Source organism: Salvia hispanica, chromosome 2 (assembly GCF_029641045.1).
Source record: "Salvia hispanica isolate PSC_SH4W2 chromosome 2, Shi_PSC_v1, whole genome shotgun sequence".
NCBI lineage: Eukaryota > Viridiplantae > Streptophyta > Magnoliopsida > Lamiales > Lamiaceae > Salvia > Salvia hispanica.
In genome coordinates, this window is record NC_142693.1 from 38494798 (window position 1) to 38512264 (window position 17467).

Here is a 17467-nt window from a genome sequence, read left to right on the forward strand (position 1 = left end):
CATAACAAGTTTCAATTTTTTTAACTATTAGTAGTAGTTTATTTTATTTGGTTTTGTCTCATTGTAAATCATAGATTTCATCCCTTCCTAATACTATGATTTTTCTGCGTGCGACTTGTGTCAGTTTTATTTTTTGAATTTCATACTCTCTCATACATCAATAAATTTCCCTATCTCATTTCAAACAAATCCACACACGGACACACACCAAGATATCATCAACGCAAAGCTCTATATTATTTTATGAAAGTTTAAAATGAAAATTATGTGTTGATAGTCTATACCCAAAATATGAGGCATAACCAAAACCTTGTCTACTTCTTACAACTATCATAATGGTCTTACACGCCTGGGGTCAATAGAGATGTTAATCAGGCCAACTAGCTCGGATTTGGGCCTATCGGATTATCAGACTATTTAGTTACGTGTCATTCCAATTATAATTTTTGGATTATAAATGATCAGTTATAATTCTATAATTTTGAGATTCGTCCATATTATTTTCTTAAAAGATTCCAAATGAAATACAATATTAGGGAAAATTACTGGTAAGCAAACGTTTTTGTTTTAATTTAATTTTTATTTTAGAGCAATAATAGAAGGCGACAACGAAGATAGGAAAAATGAAATGAATGAATAATAAAGACGAGTTGGCTTTTGGATATAGCAATTAGTTATTAGCTAGTCTTGCCATTAATCGGTACTGGAATAAGGGTCATGTACAGAATTGCTTTTTTTCTTTATTATTAATAAAGAATTTGCCTACTTATTCTCAATGATGTAGTCATCGCATCTTAATATTAAAGACAAGAATGTTATCTGACTCAGATCATGAGATGTGATCACATGATGTTACAGCTCTATTTAATTGGCAGATCATATAATAATAGGGAAAATTACAGTTTACATTATAATTATCAGTTAGTAGTATATCACAAAAATATCAGCAGCTGTTGAAATTGTTATATGAGGAGTACAAAAGATCATGATGCATATTAATTTTTCGGAGAAGGTGTACTTTGATCTAGAAAATCAGTGGATCAAAAGATAAAAGATTGAAAAAATGAAAGGTACATTTATTGGATTGAATAATTGGATTCATTGAGTTTATTTTTCTGATACATTGTACCTGAGTTTATATAGAACTCTAGACATAAATGTTTCTAGGAACTATACTACATAATAAATGTTATTCTATTTTCCAACACTTCTAGGAACTCATGTATCATTTTACCAATACTCTTGGAACTCATGTTCTCTCTTTTCAACACTCCCCCTCAAGTTGGTTAACGGGATTCCCGATATCCAACTTGCCAAGGACTTCTGCAAAATTCCTTGCTCCTACTGCTTTTGTCAGAATGTCTGCGAGTTGGTCTCTAGATCGAATAAATGGGAACTCAATAATTCCTTCTTCAATTTTCTCTTTGATGAAATGTCTGTCTATTTCAACATGCTTTGTCCGATCATGTTGGACTGGATTTTCTGCGATACTGATTGCAGCTTTATTATCACAGAAAATTTGACACGTCTTCTGTGACAAAAAACCTAGTTCACCCATCAATCTTCTAAGCCACAGTACCTCAGTTAATCCATGTCTGATCCCTCTAAATTCTGCCTCTGCACTTGATAATGCCACGACCTTCTGCTTCTTGCTTTTCCATGTAACAAGATTTCCTCCAACAAATGTGAAGTACCCTGAAGTGGATCTTCTGTCTACTGGGTTTCCAGCCCAATCGGTGTCTGTAAATCCATGGATATCCAGATGTTCACTCTGTCTGAACATTATTCCATAATCAAAGGTACCTTTGAGATACCGAACAACTCGCAGTGCCGCTTCAAGATGGTCGCTTTGGGGTCGGTGCATGAATTGACTTATCACACTTACTGCATATGCTATGTCTGGTCTGGTGTGTGAAAGATAAATCAATTTTCCGACTAACCTTTGATATCTTTCTCTATCGGCAAGTTGAGCTCCTTCTGTGATTTGAAGTCCATGATTAACTGCGATTGGTGTGTCTGCAGGTTTACAATCCATCATGCCAGTTTCTGCCAGAAGATCCAACGTGTATTTTTTCTGATTTATAAAGATTCCTTCCTTTGATCTCAAGACCTCGACTCCCAGAAAGTACTTAAGTGCCCCCAGATCTTTCATTTCGAATTCCTTGGCCAAATTCTTCTTGAGCTCTTCTATTTCATCGGAGTCATCTCCTGTAATAATCATGTCATCAACATAGATTATCAGACATGTAAGCTTGCCCCCCTTTTTCTTCATGAATAGTGTGTGATCTGCATTGCTTTGTTGATAATCATACTTCTTCATTGCTTCTGTGAATCTTCCAAACCATGCTCTAGGAGACTGTTTTAAGCCATACAAGGTTTTCTTCAAATGACATACTTCCCTGTCTTTAAAGTCTTCTTCGAAACCTGGAGGGGCCTCCATGTAAACTTCTTTCTTCAATTCGCCATGTAAGAAAGCATTAGTTACATCAAACTGGTGAAGAGGCCAGTCTTTACTTGCTGCAATAGAAAGTAATACTCGGACAGTATTCATTTTTGCCACGGGCGAGAATGTCTCAGAGTAATCCACTCCATATGTCTGGGTATACCCTTTAGCCACAAGGCGAGCCTTATATCTCTCGATGGACCCGTCTGGTCTTCGTTTGATAGTAAAAACCCATCTGCAACCTACAGTCCGTTTTCCCTTTGGAAGTTGACACTTTTTCCATGTTTTATTCCTCTCCAGGGCTTTTAGTTCTACCATCATTGCGTCCCTCCAATGCTTGATTTTTAATGCTTCCTTTACTGTTTGTGGAATTTCCTCTTCTCCATAGAGGGCTGCTTCAAATGCCCTGGCCAGCTTGGTTAAGTTTGCTCTTGCCACACTTCCTACTGGATATTTTGACCTCCTGCTCGTTCTTTCAGGTGAGTACCGTTTGGGTGGAATACCACGAGTACTTCGGATAGGTCGAATGTACTGTCCGGTGTCTTCATCTATAATCTCTATCTCTCCTCCTTCTGTAACAACATTGTCAGTACCAACATTAACAGAGTTCTCAAGATTGGTTACCTCAGATATCGGAACGGGTACTGTTGGGGTGTCACCTAGTTCCATAGGTTGGGTCGTGTTCGTGGCATGCTCGGCGACAGATGTAGCTGGCTCTGGTAGTCCTTCGGTAGAGGAGTGATTATTCGGCATAGGCAGCCAACTTATCGAGTCAATTATATTTATTTCCTTCTCCCCCTGACTTGGAAGTTGGGTGGCGTAAAAGAATTCAGTTTCTAAGAAAGTGCAATTCATTGTGGTGATAACTTGGCGGGTTTTTGGATTATAGCACCTATAGCCTTTCTGATGAGCCCCATACCCAATGAAAACACACTTATCTGCACAGGGTGAGAATTTGTTGCGCTCATGTTTGGGGATATGGACAAAGACCGAACAACCGAAGATGCGAGGTTCGAGGGACATGGCAGGAGGTATTTTAGACATGGTTGATAATTTTTGGAGGGGGTTTTTAAGGTCGAGAATTTTGGTGGGGAGACGATTGAGGAGATATACAGATGTGGCTATGGCTTCGGGCCAGAAAAAATTTGGGACTTTGGAATCAAGGATAAGGGCTCGGGTTATGTTTAGAATTGCACGATTTTTTCTCTCAGCTACCCCGTTTTGTTCCGGAGTGTAGGCACAGGATGTTTGATGGATAAGACCTTTTTCAGCGCAAAAATCTCTCATTTTAGTGTTGACATACTCTCCCCCATTATCGGATCTAAGGACCTTAATTTTGGTTTGAAATTGAGTAAGAATCATAGTATAGAAATCAGAAAATTTTGAAAAAACATCCGATTTATTCCTAAGAAAATATACCCAAGTCATGCGAGTACAATCATCAATAAAAAGGACAAAATATCGAAAACCATTTCCCCCAACCACTGGCGATGGGCCCCACACATCCGAATGTATTAAGGAAAAAACAGAGTCAACACGAGTATTACTAGATTTAAACGATTGTCTATGACTTTTTGCCAAAATACATGTCTGACACTCAAAAGTCAAGTTCTTAAGAGAATTTGGAAATAAAATATTTAAATAACTCACGGAAGGATGTCCTAACCGCCTATGCCATAACCACATCTCTAGTTCCTTAGGTCTTTGAGCCAACATTCCTCTGCCAGTTTGAGCTACCCCGTCCACATAATATAACCCATGGTATTCAGTGCCACGCCCAATCGTCGTCCCCGTCCGAATATGCTGTAGAAAACAACATTCAGGTTGCATTAGGAGTCTGCAGTTAAGTTCTCGTGTTACATGAGAGACAGACATCAATTTTTGTGATAACGTGGGAACATAGAGACAATTAGAAATTTTCAAAGTTGGGGATATTTGAATAGTTCCCGCTCCTTCAACCGGGACAAGATCTCCCCCAGCCGTCTCAATATAAATTCTTTTTGACTTCTTTAGTTCCCCAAAATCCGCCCTATCATATGACATAGTGTCTGTTGCTCCACAATCAAATATCCATCCTCTCTCATCCTTAACTTCAGATTTTTTGACTTGACAAGCCATAGAAATATCATTTAGGACCGAAAAACGATTCCTACATTCTATGTGGGGTGGTTTTTGAGCATAAGTATGAATCAAGGGTCTGTTTTGCAAATTTTGGGAAGCATGGGGTCTATTTTCTAAAGAACTCATTTTTGGGGTTGGAATGTGAGAGAGTGAGGAAATAAAAGGGTTTGGGGGCAAAGCCCCAAACCCTTTACCTTCAATTGATCGGGTGAAAGAAGCCCTTGCCGCCTCTTCAACTTTCTCGCCTCCTCCACTCGCTCCCCACCAGCCGCCTGCCGTCAAGCTCTCCACCGGCCGGCTGCCGCCGTTCCCGGCGCCGGAGGCCTGCTGGCCGCCCGCTGGGACAGCGTTTCCGTCCACTCCTTCTCGCCCCACAGCAACCTTTCCTTTGCCGGTATTGTTCCGGTTTGCTTTATGGCCGTCTTCCCACCATTCTGGGAAACCAACGAGCTTGAAGCACGTCTCCTTGGTGTGTTTGTTCATCCCACAATGTGTGCAATAAAGCTTTGACTTGTCTGATCCCCTCCGATTGTTGGAGTTTCCTCGCGGTGGTAGCCCCGATGAGCCTTGGTAAGGCGGCTGGGTGCCTCGGAATTGGGGTTGCGGTGATGGGTGTCTTGCTCCGAACCCACCGCCTATTCCCGAATCTAGGGCTTGTGCGGTTGGTTTCCAAATTCCTTCTCTGGACTCTTCTTCCTTTACTCTTCCGAACGCTTCTTCTGCGGTTGGTTCGGGCTTTTCCTTTAGAAGCTCTCTTCGGAGCCCATTGTGTCTCTCGTTCAACCCGGAGAGGAATTGGTATAATCTCTTCGTCTCGAGTTCCTTTTTGTATGTGTTGATTGCTATTTCACAGCAATTGTAGGGACAAGGCTTCCGGTTGTCCATTCCTACCCAAAGGTTCTGGAGTTCGCTCCAATAGGCTTCGAGGGAGTCGTTCCCTTGTTGGAGTTTGTTGGTTCTATCCTCCAAGTCATACACTTGGACTGGATCGATTCTGGTCCCAAACGTAGTTGTAAGGCTCCGCCACATCGCCTTGGCAGTTTGGTGTTGAGCAAACTGTAACACGAGTCGTGGCTCCATGTTGTTGATGAGCCACGAGAAAACTGTGAAGTCGGATGCTTGCCACTGCTGGAACTTTGGATCATTTGTTTCGGGGGAAGCCTTCTCTCCTTCGATGTGGTCGAGTTTCTCTCGACTTCCAATTGCAACGCGCATCAACTTCGACCAAACAGGGAAGTTTGTCCCATCTAGTTTGATTCCGATTGATACGGTTTCGATTGTTTTGTTGGCCATTGAGGATTGTAAACTCACTTGATCTTTTGTTGTTGGTTTTGCAGCAGGAGCTGAAATTGGTATGGCTGATTGGTTTGGGAGGTGTATGGAACAATGATGAGAGAAATTCTGAGTTCCAAAGAACTAATTTTGAAAAGGTTCTAGGATCGTTTTTTTTCTGCTCTTGATACCATATTGGATTGAATAATTGGATTCATTGAGTTTATTTTTCTGATACATTGTACCTGAGTTTATATAGAACTCTAGACATAAATGTTTCTAGGAACTATACTACATAATAAATGTTATTCTATTTTCCAACACTTCTAGGAACTCATGTATCATTTTACCAATACTCTTGGAACTCATGTTCTCTCTTTTCAACAACATTTACATATTAGCTTATCAAATAGAGGAAGCATCGGATCTACGCAAGTCTTATTCAGCCTAATCTGTCTCTTTATTTATCAGGCAACATATTTTTAGAATTAGAGGTCATGTACCTTTGTTTTTTTTAATTTATATTACTTCTTTGGTCCCTTAATAATAGTTCTATTTGGTTTTAATTAATAAATATAAAGAAAAGTGGATTGAATAAGTTTTTGGAATATGAGTTTCATTTATATATATTTCCTCCGTTTCATCGAATATGACCTACTTTCCTTGTTAGTTTGTCCCAAATGATGACTCATAACTGAAATTGAAAACACCTTTATCTCTATTTTATTCTTCTCTCTTACTTTACTCTTTCCACTTAATACACAAAATAAAGTTGCAAAAAATCTCGTTGCGCCCAAGAAAATGGTCATCTTCTTTGGGATAAAGGGAATATTAGCTTTATAATAAAATGTGAGTGAAATAAGTTGGTGGATTTGGGGATTACTTATTATTTTTGGAAAAAGTGAAATAAGGCTCTTAATTGAGGATGAAAGGAAATGACAAAATATAGGACTCTTAATGTGGGATGGAGGGAGTAGTATTTTTGTTTAAATGGATACTACAATTCATTTAATTTTATTTAATTTATATACTCCTTTCGTCCACTATTAGAAGTTCCATTTGAGTTTGGTACGGATTTTAAAAAATACGAAGGAAAGTGGATGATAAAAGATAGTACTGGAGTGTGTGACCTATTTTTATTATAATGTTATAATAAAATATGAGTAGAATGTTTTAATAGAATGTAGGGTCCACCTATCATTATAATTAAAGTAAATCGGGACTTCTAATGTCGGATGAACTTAAATGATAAATGGTAACTACTACTGCGGGATAGGAGTATATAATGAATCTAATATAGTAATGAATAAGGAGTTTCTGAAAAGGCAAAAACAGAGGAACGGTTGCGCCCATTTACTCGAGCCCACCACAAAGCTAGCCAACTTATGAAATCGATCAAATAAGAAGCTAGTAAAGTTAAAAGACGAAAGTACAAGATTTATTTTAGTGAACATATTATAGAAACATCTAATAAAACAAATAAAAGTAAATGAATTTGTACACGTGATTTGCTGATTTTTTGGTAAATGAATTTGAATTTAAAGTTCAACGTCTTGAGACATTTGGATAACCTCTTTACCACTTGGCGACTCACATAAGCTGAGTATATCATACTATATCATCAATTGTCGGTATGGATATATGCAAAAAAATTTATACACGACCAAAATTATTTAATGGAGTACTAGATTTGTAGACACGATTCAATAACCCTGAAATTTAAAATACTCCAGTAAGAGATATATTGGTATTGGGCCAACGCTGATGAGAAGCCCAATTATCAAATTTGCCCAAATAGTCCTTGTCGAGCGAGATTATCCAATCCATTCGTGCGGGAATATAGTAGTAGTTCATTATTGTTATGCAAGTCTCAATACTTCATTTTTAGGTCAGTTTTGTAGTTCTGTTCTGATGTAGACTCCGCTAAGTTGTTTTGCATTCATGAAGCTTATGCAATCATGTTGAGGAAACAAAATGCTTTTTGTTAGAGCACAATGTTAGTTGAGTCTTGGAAGCCATTAATTTATCTTCTTCGAGCCATAAATATTCTTGTCAAAAATTAAACAAAAGTAAATACTTTTCCATAATCTCAAAATATTCCTGTCAGAAAATAAACAAAAGTATATAGTTTTCCATAATCTCTACTATGATGCTTCTGTAAGTGGACTATTTTACAGTATTGCAGGCTTTATTAGATGCCAAAGTACTACTTATTTTTTCAGCTATATATATATATATATATCTCCAATTATTGTGTAGGTTGATGTTATCTACACGTTTTATGCAATAGTTAGGTGCACCGGAACAGCTAATTTCGCCAATTTACTCAATAATGCTCTGTAGATTGGGAGGGTACAAAGAAAAAAAAATGGTATTTCATGCAATATTGTTTTATTTCGATATATAGATCGTGCCAAAATAGTAGTATAAGATTTGTCATAATATTACATGTTTTATGATTGGGTTGTTGGGGTGGTGGGAAATCAAACGAATCTTAAGATGCTCATACTCTCAATGGCCCATTCGATTCTTCTTCTCTTTAAAGAGGGTGAATGAATAATCTTATATGTGCCAAAATTTCGCTATATATTGGTGTCGGCTGTGATTTATTTTAATCTAAAATTGCTGCTTTTCATCATTACAACATTTGAGAAACAAAAAATGGCTGTTTTGTTCTGCCTTCTTTTTAAGCATTAATATCGTTAAGTAATTAACTATTTTAAGCATTAATATTGTCAAGTAATTAACGCTCATGGGAGTAATAACAAGAAAGTAAACGCTCCATTCGAATTAAGAAAACAAATTGTAACCGAAATAATCTCGTGGAGTAATAATTTAATAAGCTTACAAATCAAACCTAAAACAAATTCTTCACTATTGTGAGTATCAGATTCTTGTGCCGTGGTCAAATTGCATATTTACACGATTGGATTATACATGGTTTTTTTCATTGTCTTTTTATTTTTCACAATTATTTTTTGTACTACACATGGTTAAATTATGCACGATTTCGCACTGGAGTAAAAATAGGAGAAAATCTAGGATACCCTAAATTCACTGTTCTTGATCCTCCAAATTATAATCATTGGTGATGCAGACAAACAATTCATAAAGGAAAAGAGTGGTTAATTTTTTAGAAAAAGTATGATTTATTAAAGTGAAATTAGCATAACCTTACAAATTTCAACGCTTAATCAATGGTCTCTTTTATCTTTCCTACACTCACTATGCATTACGATTAGCCGGCCTACCATTTTCTTGATTTCATTTTGATTTTGTTTTTGGTTTTGGTTTGACTTAATCCCACTCCAAATTTCAGAAATCTCTCTGTTTATCAACTCAATTATTTTCTCAAAAGGGATTATTTTATGCATCATGTTTAGTTTATCGGATGTCCTAAATTCATTGTTCATGTTGACAAAGTTGCATTTTTCTTGTCGGATTTTCCTAGGATCAGAATAGTTTTCACGTTCCTCCATGTTTATTCCCTCCTCTTTCTCTTCTTGAATTGACAATTGGCAAATCTCAGGTTCTTGATTTTTGAATAACATGGATAGTTCAAAAACAAATACTACTAATCAAAGAAGGAGGAGTTGGACTCCTTCATCTATGCGTAGAACACTGTGGAGTAGCAGTGAGAGTCCAACAAAAGATTTTCGATCCAATGATGATCTCAAAGGCGTAAATGTGCAAGTTGTTGCACGATGCAGGTGATCCTTTTTCATCTTCTCATCATATCAAAATAAGTTCTTTGCACAATGTTTTATGATGCAGTGTTTTTCTGTTCACATTAGGCCTCTGTCTGAAGGAGAGATCAGAGAAAAAACATCCTCAATCATCTCGTGTGATGAGACCAAACATCAAGTGATTGCCACTCAAAACACAGGCAGCAAGCAAAATGATAAAGTTTTTGCGTTTGATAAGGTTTGATTTTTTGCTCAAATGATGGCAATCGCATGACTGATTTTGAACTGAATGGTTGTTTCAAGACTTGATTTTTAAGCATTTTTGAGGGTTGTTTCTTGTGCTTGTTCAGGTGTTTGGTCCGAATTCGAAGCAGATTGACGTGTACGATGAGGTCGTTGCTCCCGCCATTGCTGAAGTCCTCGAAGGCTACAGCTGGACCGTCTTCGCTTACGGCCAGACTGGGACAGGCAAGACCTACACCATGGAAGGTGAAGGACGCAAACACAAGGTTTCTTGCTTTATATCAGCTGAAAAATATGTGTTGTAGTCATAAGAAATGCTTCATCATGTTGTTTGATGCATTGGTTTCTGTTGTAGAATGGCGAGTTCCATGAAAATGCCGGTGTGATCCCAAGAGCTGTGCAGCAGATATTCGATGTGTTGGAGAGGGATAGTGCCGACTACAGCATGAAGGTGACGTTTCTTGAGCTCTACAACGAGGAGATAACGGATCTCTTGGCACCGGATAATGCCAAGAAGTCATTATTACTGATGGAAGATGGGAAAGGTGCTGTCTTTGTTAGAGGGTTGGAGGAAGAGATTGTGTGTAGTGTGGATGAGATTTGTGCGATTTTGGATAGAGGGTCCTCTAGGAAGCACACGGCTGAGACGCTCGTGAACAAGCAAAGCAACCGTTCTCACTCGATTCTCACCATCACAGTCCAGATTAAGGAGCCTAGCACCACTGATGGGTCAGAGATGATCAGGTGTGGCAGGTTGAATCTTGTGGACCTTGCTGGCTCGGAGAACATTCTGCGTTCTGGTGCACGAGAGGTCCTTCTGATACGCGCACTCTGTGTAGTTTACTGCTCCGTTCTTGAACTCGTTTAACTTTGTTCTGATGATGCAGGTGAGAGCAAGGGAAGCTGGTGAGATAAACAAGAGTCTGCTTACACTCGGGCGGGTTATCAACGCGTTGGCTGACAATTCTACACACGTTCCATACAGGTATGCCTTGTTTCTGTCAAGTTTAATGACTGCTGCATCGTGTTGTCTGACAGAATTTAGGTGTAAGGGTAGCCCTTTTTGAATCTCAGGGACAGCAAGTTGACTAGGTTGTTGAGGGATTCGTTGGGAGGTAAGACGAAAACGTGCATTATAGCAACGATTTCACCATCCATTCTCTCTCAAGAAGAGACACTCAGCACTCTTGACTATGCGTTTCGTGCTAAATGTATCAAGAACAGACCTGAGGTTTTTCTTGTTTAGTGTTGCTTTTTTGTCTTGAATCAATGTTGGACGAGGAATGAGATGAGGTCGGTCTGATTTTCAGGTGAACCAAAAGTTGATGAAATCTACGTTGCTCAAAGATCTCTACACTCAGATAGATAGTCTTAAACAAGGTAGATGTTTCTCATGTCTCATAAATTAGATCCTACACGCGAAATGCAGTAGCTGAGTTAGTTATGTTTTGATTCTCTCCCATCAGAACTTCGTGTTTCGAAGCAAATGAATGGTGGTTATGGTGATCATGGTGATCGACATAGTGCAGATGTGTTGAGGAAGGTGTGTAGACTTGTATTACTTGGTTTTATGAGTATTTTTGTTATTGAGACGAGCGGCTGAAGAGAAGGTTTTATTGTTGTGAGCAGCAACTGATGGAGCTGCAAGAACTGTATATTTATCAGCAACAGCTAAGAGTAGATTTGGAAGATAAATTGCTGAGCACTGAGGTATGTATAATACAACTGCTGTTACTTGTTCTGTTTTTCTAGCCCGAAATGAATGAAAACGGTGCATGTTCTGTTTTAATCCAGAGGGAACTGACAACGGCTCAACAATCTTTGCTTAATAGTGAAGATCAATGTAAACAAGCAAAAGACATGTGTAGAGATAAAGAGACTGTAATATTCAATCTCATTTCTTCTGGTAAGAGGGTGTTTTTCACATTATTTCTTTGTGTCGAATGCAATCTCATTTTGCATATTGCTAATGATGTACAGGAAAAGAACTGACAAAGAAAGCACTTGAGCTTCGATCAGACTTAGAGGGTGCTGCATTGGACGTGTCTACCTTGTTCGCCAAAATTGGTCCGCGTTTCTTCTTCAGATATATCATCGTTTTTTTCTAAAATTTATCTCAGATAAGTGACTAGTATTGATTTTCTTGTCGAACAGAACACAAGAACAACTTAGAAGAAACAAACAGGCAACATGTGTCGGATTTCTATTCTCAGTTAGTTCAACAGCTTCAGGAGTTGGATGAAGGGGTTTCGGCCTCAGCAAAGAGCCAAGAACAGAACTGGAAGGAGTTCCAAGATGATACACAATTATTTCTAACTTCAAAAGCTAAGGTAGCTCATAAACTGTTTTGAGTAATGTCTATTCTTTGATTATTTCATGTGGGGTATGAATCTTGCACGGCATTTTCATCTGATGTAGGCGATAGACGAGCTATTCAAACAGATCGAAAATCTCAAAGAGCTGCATGTGTCCGGTGTCAATAATTTGGATGGTTCAGCAGAGGAACTGTATCAGAAGTCTCAACTGGCTTTAAGTAGATTGAGCTCCGAGTTATCAGCTCACTCTTCATGCATTATGGATGTGAGGATTGATGTTTGTACGCACCTTTTGGTTCCCCTTTGTTACTAAAACTAAACAGTAATCCCTTTGCAGCTTGTGACAAAAAAGTCATCAGATGCTCATGCCATTAACAATGGTTTGAAAATTAACATGAACAATCTTGGATTGAGGTTAGATGCATTCATGAAGCAGCAGGAGGAGGTAAGAAAAAAAAACTTGTATCTTGTTTTACGCGACAAAATGGCACACGGCCATGTACAAGGGCGCTTAGTAATATCGTAAATCAACCTTTTTCCATCAGACTCATGCACGAACCTACCATACATCCAAGTACATTTCCAGTAGCCTTGTTCATTTTTTCAAGACTTTGAAGATTTATATATCCAAATTGACACTCATTGAAGAGGATTGTCAAACTATGGCCAAACAGAAGCTGCACGCCTTCACGACAAAGTTTGAGGTAGTCTCGGAGCTTCTTTTATTTATTTGTTTTGGATGTGGAAATTTCCTAAAACTCACTAATTTGCTTACTTTCTTTGTTGTAGGAAATTTCTGTTGCTGAAGAGAAGCTTTTATTGGAAGAAATGGCCAAACTTTTGGCAAATTCGAGTTCTAGAAAGAAGAAAATGGTAAATGCTATTGCAATGAAACCTCATCTCCAAATTTGAATGGCCTATACATAATTATGTGCTTCTGTTCTTCAGATACAAGAAGCAGTAGACGACGTGCTAGAGAGCACCTCTAACAGAGGCGAAAAGCTAAATCTTGAAATATCGAACATGCAAAGTCTAACAGTAGATGCAGAGGGAAAGTGGAATAGTTTCATTGAGACAACAAAAAGCAACTATGTGGAAGATTCTGTTGCTTTGGAAGCCGGTAAATGCGCTCTTGAAGATGACCTTCAATGCTGGTAAACGCGATAAAATGACACACCTCTTCCGGCTTTGTTATTTTGAATATCCTTAGTAGTTTTAGTGCAACCTTTGATGCAGCTTGAGAGACTTGGCAGAGGTTTCACAACAACAGAGATTGTCTGAAGAATCCCTCTTGGATGCGATGAAGATGAATTTTGACTCGGAAGATTCTGTTATCAAGTAAGTAAGCTCTCTCATTTTCTGCCACATTTGATTTGAGGCCATTCCATCTAACCACAAAAATACTTCCATTTTGATTTGCAGGAATGAAACAGCAGCTATTGAGAAGATCCATGCTCGATTTTCATCAATTGCAGCGTCGTTTCTTGAAGAAACACAGGATGCTACGAAGAAGTTAATGTTATCTGCTGAGAGTAAGGGTCTTCACTTACCTATTTATATGTATTTGTCATAGCCTTTGATGTCACATTTTCTTGCGTAGATCCTCTCAGACTAGACCAGGAGGCATCGGAGAAGGCCGGGCTCCTAAGTGCACGTTGCCTCGTCTCCACGAAGCAAACGAGCAGCATCCACTCTGAACAAGTAGCTGATGTTTCAAGAAGAGCAAGAAAATCCCTTGTTGATGACTACTTGGTAAGGAAATGTCTTCATCTTTTTAGAATGATCAAATCCATGTAAGAAAAAAACACTGAATAATAATGTGTATATATGTGAGCAGGTGGATAGTTGGTCATGTCAAAGTCCGAGGAAGAGAAACGTGGTTGTGGCAAGTAGAGAAGAGATAGAGAGTTTGATGAGTTTGCAATCACCCAAAGCTCATAATGCAGTTGCATCCTAAATTGGATAAAAGCAGCCACACTTCTTCATCAAATGTTCATTCAAATGTATACCCAATTTTATATTTATAGCAAATTTGGTGTCACATACCCCAAATAAAAAAAAAGATAAGTTCATGTTACTCAATTCTCTCAATATTCTTTCCTCTTTTTCATCATCATCATGAAATCCAACTTTTAACTTTAAATTTTGTTTATCTATTACATTAAGATAACAGATTCCGCAAACATACATCACATTATATTTGTTCGTTTGTCAAAAAGAATAATAATAGTCTAATATGGCTTTAAGGAAGGAATATCTTGTAGTATTATATATAGGCAGATATTAAAATAAAATATTTTTTTATTTTATTGTGAATTATTTCGATCAATATTAGATATTGAGGATCTATGACAGATGCTTCTGTAAGAATGCAGATCCGGGTTCTATCTAAAAAGGGCTGATAGTTTTTACTTTTTCAAGACAATGATTTTCACTAAAAATGCAATTATTTTACACGTTCATAATGATATTTTCGTGTTATCATAATAACATTATATTAAAATATGACACTTAGTTAGGAAACAAAAAAAAGAGTAAATATGGCATTTACAAATGAAGAGAATACATTTTCAATTACCAAGTTTCAAAGTTTCAGGCTTTCAGCCCTTTAAAAAGAGATAATATTAACATTACCCAAACAAAGAGAAATACTCAAATGAAGATTCATGTTAATGATAACTCTGTGTACAATCAATATTTTGAACACGGACGGATAAAATTTTGCAATACTAGTACTCCGTCCGATCCTCGTTAATTAAAGTATTTTTTTGGGCATAGAGTTTAAGAACGTGTGTTAAGTGGATGATGTATAGAGTAAGAGAGATGAAGAGAGAATAAAGCAAGAGATAATTACTTTTTGCCGAAAATAGAAATGACTCTATTAACATGGGTTGGCAAATCGTGCTTGTTGGGTCGTTATCGGATCAATCTGTTAACGACCCAACCCAACAAGAACAAACACGGACACGACCTGTTAAGAAAACCCCAAACCCGAACACGAACACGAACACGAACCCAACCTGCTACTCTCAGACCCGAACACGGCACGGACACGACCTGCTACCCTCTGACCCGAACACGACACAAACCCAATCTGCTACCCTCAGACCCGAACACGACACGAACCCATTGGACCACGTTTATCGGTCTTGTTGGTAGGCCTCCATGTCACATTTACAATTTAAAAAAAAAAAAGAATTCAAATAATAGTGTGTCTCTCTCATCAACCATGGTCGGATGGTTGGCAACCAGCGACCGAATGGTCTCCCAAATGCATTTTATGAATTAGCCAATTAGATTGTGCCACATGACACAATTTCATTGGTTGATATATTTTTTTAAAACTTTATATATCTTTTATATATTGTATTAAAAAATTAAAAAAATTATACCAAAATTTATAATTTTTCATCCTCTATAAATAGAGACCACATTTGCTATAGTTTTGCATACAAAAAAATCTTATCTTTTCTCCTCCTATAATCCTTCTTCTTTGGTATAATTTCTTATTTTTAGTCTTTTTTGTTGTTCATCATGGATGATGATGAGAATAACATATTCTCTGATTCTCAAAATTTCTATTCAACCCAAAATTTCAGTCCTTCCCAAACTTTTTAATCCTTCCCAAGATTATTTCTCTAGCTTTGATGATTTTCTAAATTCTAGCCAATTTCAAACTAACATCAATGCTTCAAACGCTCCACATGGTTGGAGTGAGCAAGAAGACATTGCACTAATGTCTGCTTGGTGTTTCGTCAGTTCAAATGCAATTGTTGGCACCAACCGAACTAGTGTGAATCTCTGGAAAAATATTCTTGATCTATATGAAAAAAAAAGAATAGAAAATCCAACAATTGGCGAACAAAGGAGTTTGAAGTCATTGAGACAACGTTACAGACAACTCAACACAAATGTCTCCAAGTGGATTGGTGCATACAAGCATGCGCACGATCGAGCTACGAGCAGCCAATCTAATGAGGACATTGAGAAAGACCCTAAACCCAAAAATCTATGGTAAGAGTAAGTTTACTCACCATAAGGTGTTTGAGAGCGTGATGCGACACGATCCCAAAGTGGGAATTGAAGTTGAATACACCATCGCGATTCCAGCCAAATGACACCAACCTTGAAGAAAGTCGTGGAAGCTCAAAAAGGTCAAGGACTAGTGAGGAGGGAGGACCTCAAATCAACTCCACACCTGTGAGTGTTTCTTCAACATTACAACGTCCTATTGGAAGAGATAAAGCTAAGACTAAGGTTAACAGAAAAGGCAAAGAAGTTGCAACACCATCATATATAATTCCTAATGATTTCACTGCAGCACTACGTGAAATGAGAGTCACACGTGAAAGGGAATGTGATATTCAAGTTCGGAAGATCAAGGCAGCTAGTGATATTCAGGAACGGAACATCAAGGCAGCTATCCTTACTCCGCTGATGGCTTGGAGGGACTGAACTCCAGAAGAAGAAACACAATCTAATAACAGAATTGTTTGGGAAGTGATCGTAGTTTATCTGTTTTCAATGTATGTTTCTTAGTACGTATCTTTCAACTTCTGTTGCTTCGTATGTAACCTTTAATTTATGTTGCTTATGTAACTTCCAGTTTATGTGATAAGCCTTCAATCAAAGCATGAATAGATGAAATGTTCTCACAAGTCGTGGAGGAATCCAATGACATCCCATGTGTTCACAGAATTCAAAGTTTAACTAGATGACAAGTCACTCTCTATCATAAGTGGTGGAGGAATACAATGACATCCCATGTGATCACGAAAATCAAAGTTTGACTAGATGACAAATCACTCTCCTATCACAAGTGGTGGTGGAATCCAATGACATCCCATGTGATCACGAAAATCAAAGATTGCCTGACAAATCACTCTCCTATCACAATTGGTGGTGGAATCCAATGACATCCCATGTGATCACAAAAACCAAAGTTTAACTAGATTACAAGTCACTCTCTATCACAAGGGGTGGTGGAATCCAATGACATCTCATGTGATAGTGGTGGAATCCTATGCTCAACAAATAACTTCTATATATTTACCTATATGCTTCACGAAAATTACACACAAATCCTCTCACAATTATTGAGGCAACTCTCCCTAAAAAATGTTATCAAGTTCTAATTTTGAAGCTTCCAATCTTCTTGAAGACAATGAATGGGAAGAAAAAATTGTTGAACAAAATCAGCAACTCGATCAACTAATCGAGGATATAGATATTTGGCCAACAACCCTTTCTTCACAACCTAGAACCCAAACGGTTAGAGCTAGAAGAAGATACATTGAAAGGAATCGCTAGGAGGGTCATAATACTATTTTCGAGTAGTGTTTTGCTGAAGATTCAATCTATCCTCCACATTTTTACCGAACAAGGTA

General features: G+C 37.9%; 2 protein-coding genes across 3 annotated transcripts; one reads left to right on the top strand and one right to left on the bottom strand.

The window, feature by feature from the left end:
- Positions 1-4208: 4208 nt before the first annotated feature.
- Positions 4209-5857, bottom strand: LOC148932357 (uncharacterized). Its single transcript, XM_089065076.1, has 2 exons — positions 4759-5857; positions 4209-4246 (listed from the first exon to the last, which is right to left on the bottom strand). Exons 1-2 carry the CDS (start codon positions 5855-5857, stop codon positions 4209-4211), a joined length of 1137 nt encoding a protein of 378 aa, XP_088921202.1.
- A 3174-nt stretch (positions 5858-9031) lies between these two features.
- On the top strand, positions 9032-14157 carry LOC125205762 (kinesin-like protein KIN-5D). 2 transcript variants are annotated; one of them, XM_048104869.2, is made up of 21 exons: positions 9032-9546; positions 9631-9760; positions 9873-10031; positions 10121-10576; positions 10653-10750; positions 10840-10996; positions 11076-11145; positions 11232-11308; positions 11395-11475; positions 11560-11671; positions 11746-11832; positions 11920-12095; positions 12184-12345; positions 12418-12525; positions 12626-12784; positions 12870-12953; positions 13029-13234; positions 13317-13418; positions 13503-13612; positions 13681-13832; positions 13918-14157. In XM_048104869.2, the coding sequence occupies exons 1-21, from the start codon at positions 9386-9388 to the stop codon at positions 14035-14037; spliced, it is 2967 nt and encodes a 988-aa protein (XP_047960826.2). In that variant the 5' UTR covers positions 9032-9385; the 3' UTR covers positions 14038-14157. The 2 variants fall into 2 exon arrangements, with proteins under 2 accessions (XP_047960826.2, XP_047960843.2); XM_048104886.2 differs by having other exon boundaries at positions 9408-9546; positions 9873-10011.
- Positions 14158-17467: the final 3310 nt, after the last annotated feature.

Excerpts from the sequence above, each read along its gene's own strand:
- LOC125205762 (XM_048104869.2), top strand. The coding sequence starts at position 9,386 with ATGGATAGTTCAAAAACAAATACTACTAATCAAAGAAGGAGGAGTTGG. Across the intron at positions 10,032-10,120 it reads GTGAAGGACGCAAACACAAG|AATGGCGAGTTCCATGAAAA; the intron begins GTTTCTTGCTTT and ends TTTCTGTTGTAG. Across the intron at positions 13,613-13,680 it reads GTTAATGTTATCTGCTGAGA|ATCCTCTCAGACTAGACCAG; the intron begins GTAAGGGTCTTC and ends TTTCTTGCGTAG.
- LOC148932357 (XM_089065076.1), bottom strand. The coding sequence starts at position 5,857 with ATGGCCAACAAAACAATCGAAACCGTATCAATCGGAATCAAACTAGAT. Across the intron at positions 4,247-4,758 it reads TTTCACCCGATCAATTGAAG|CATATTCGGACGGGGACGAC; the intron begins GTAAAGGGTTTG and ends TGTTTTCTACAG.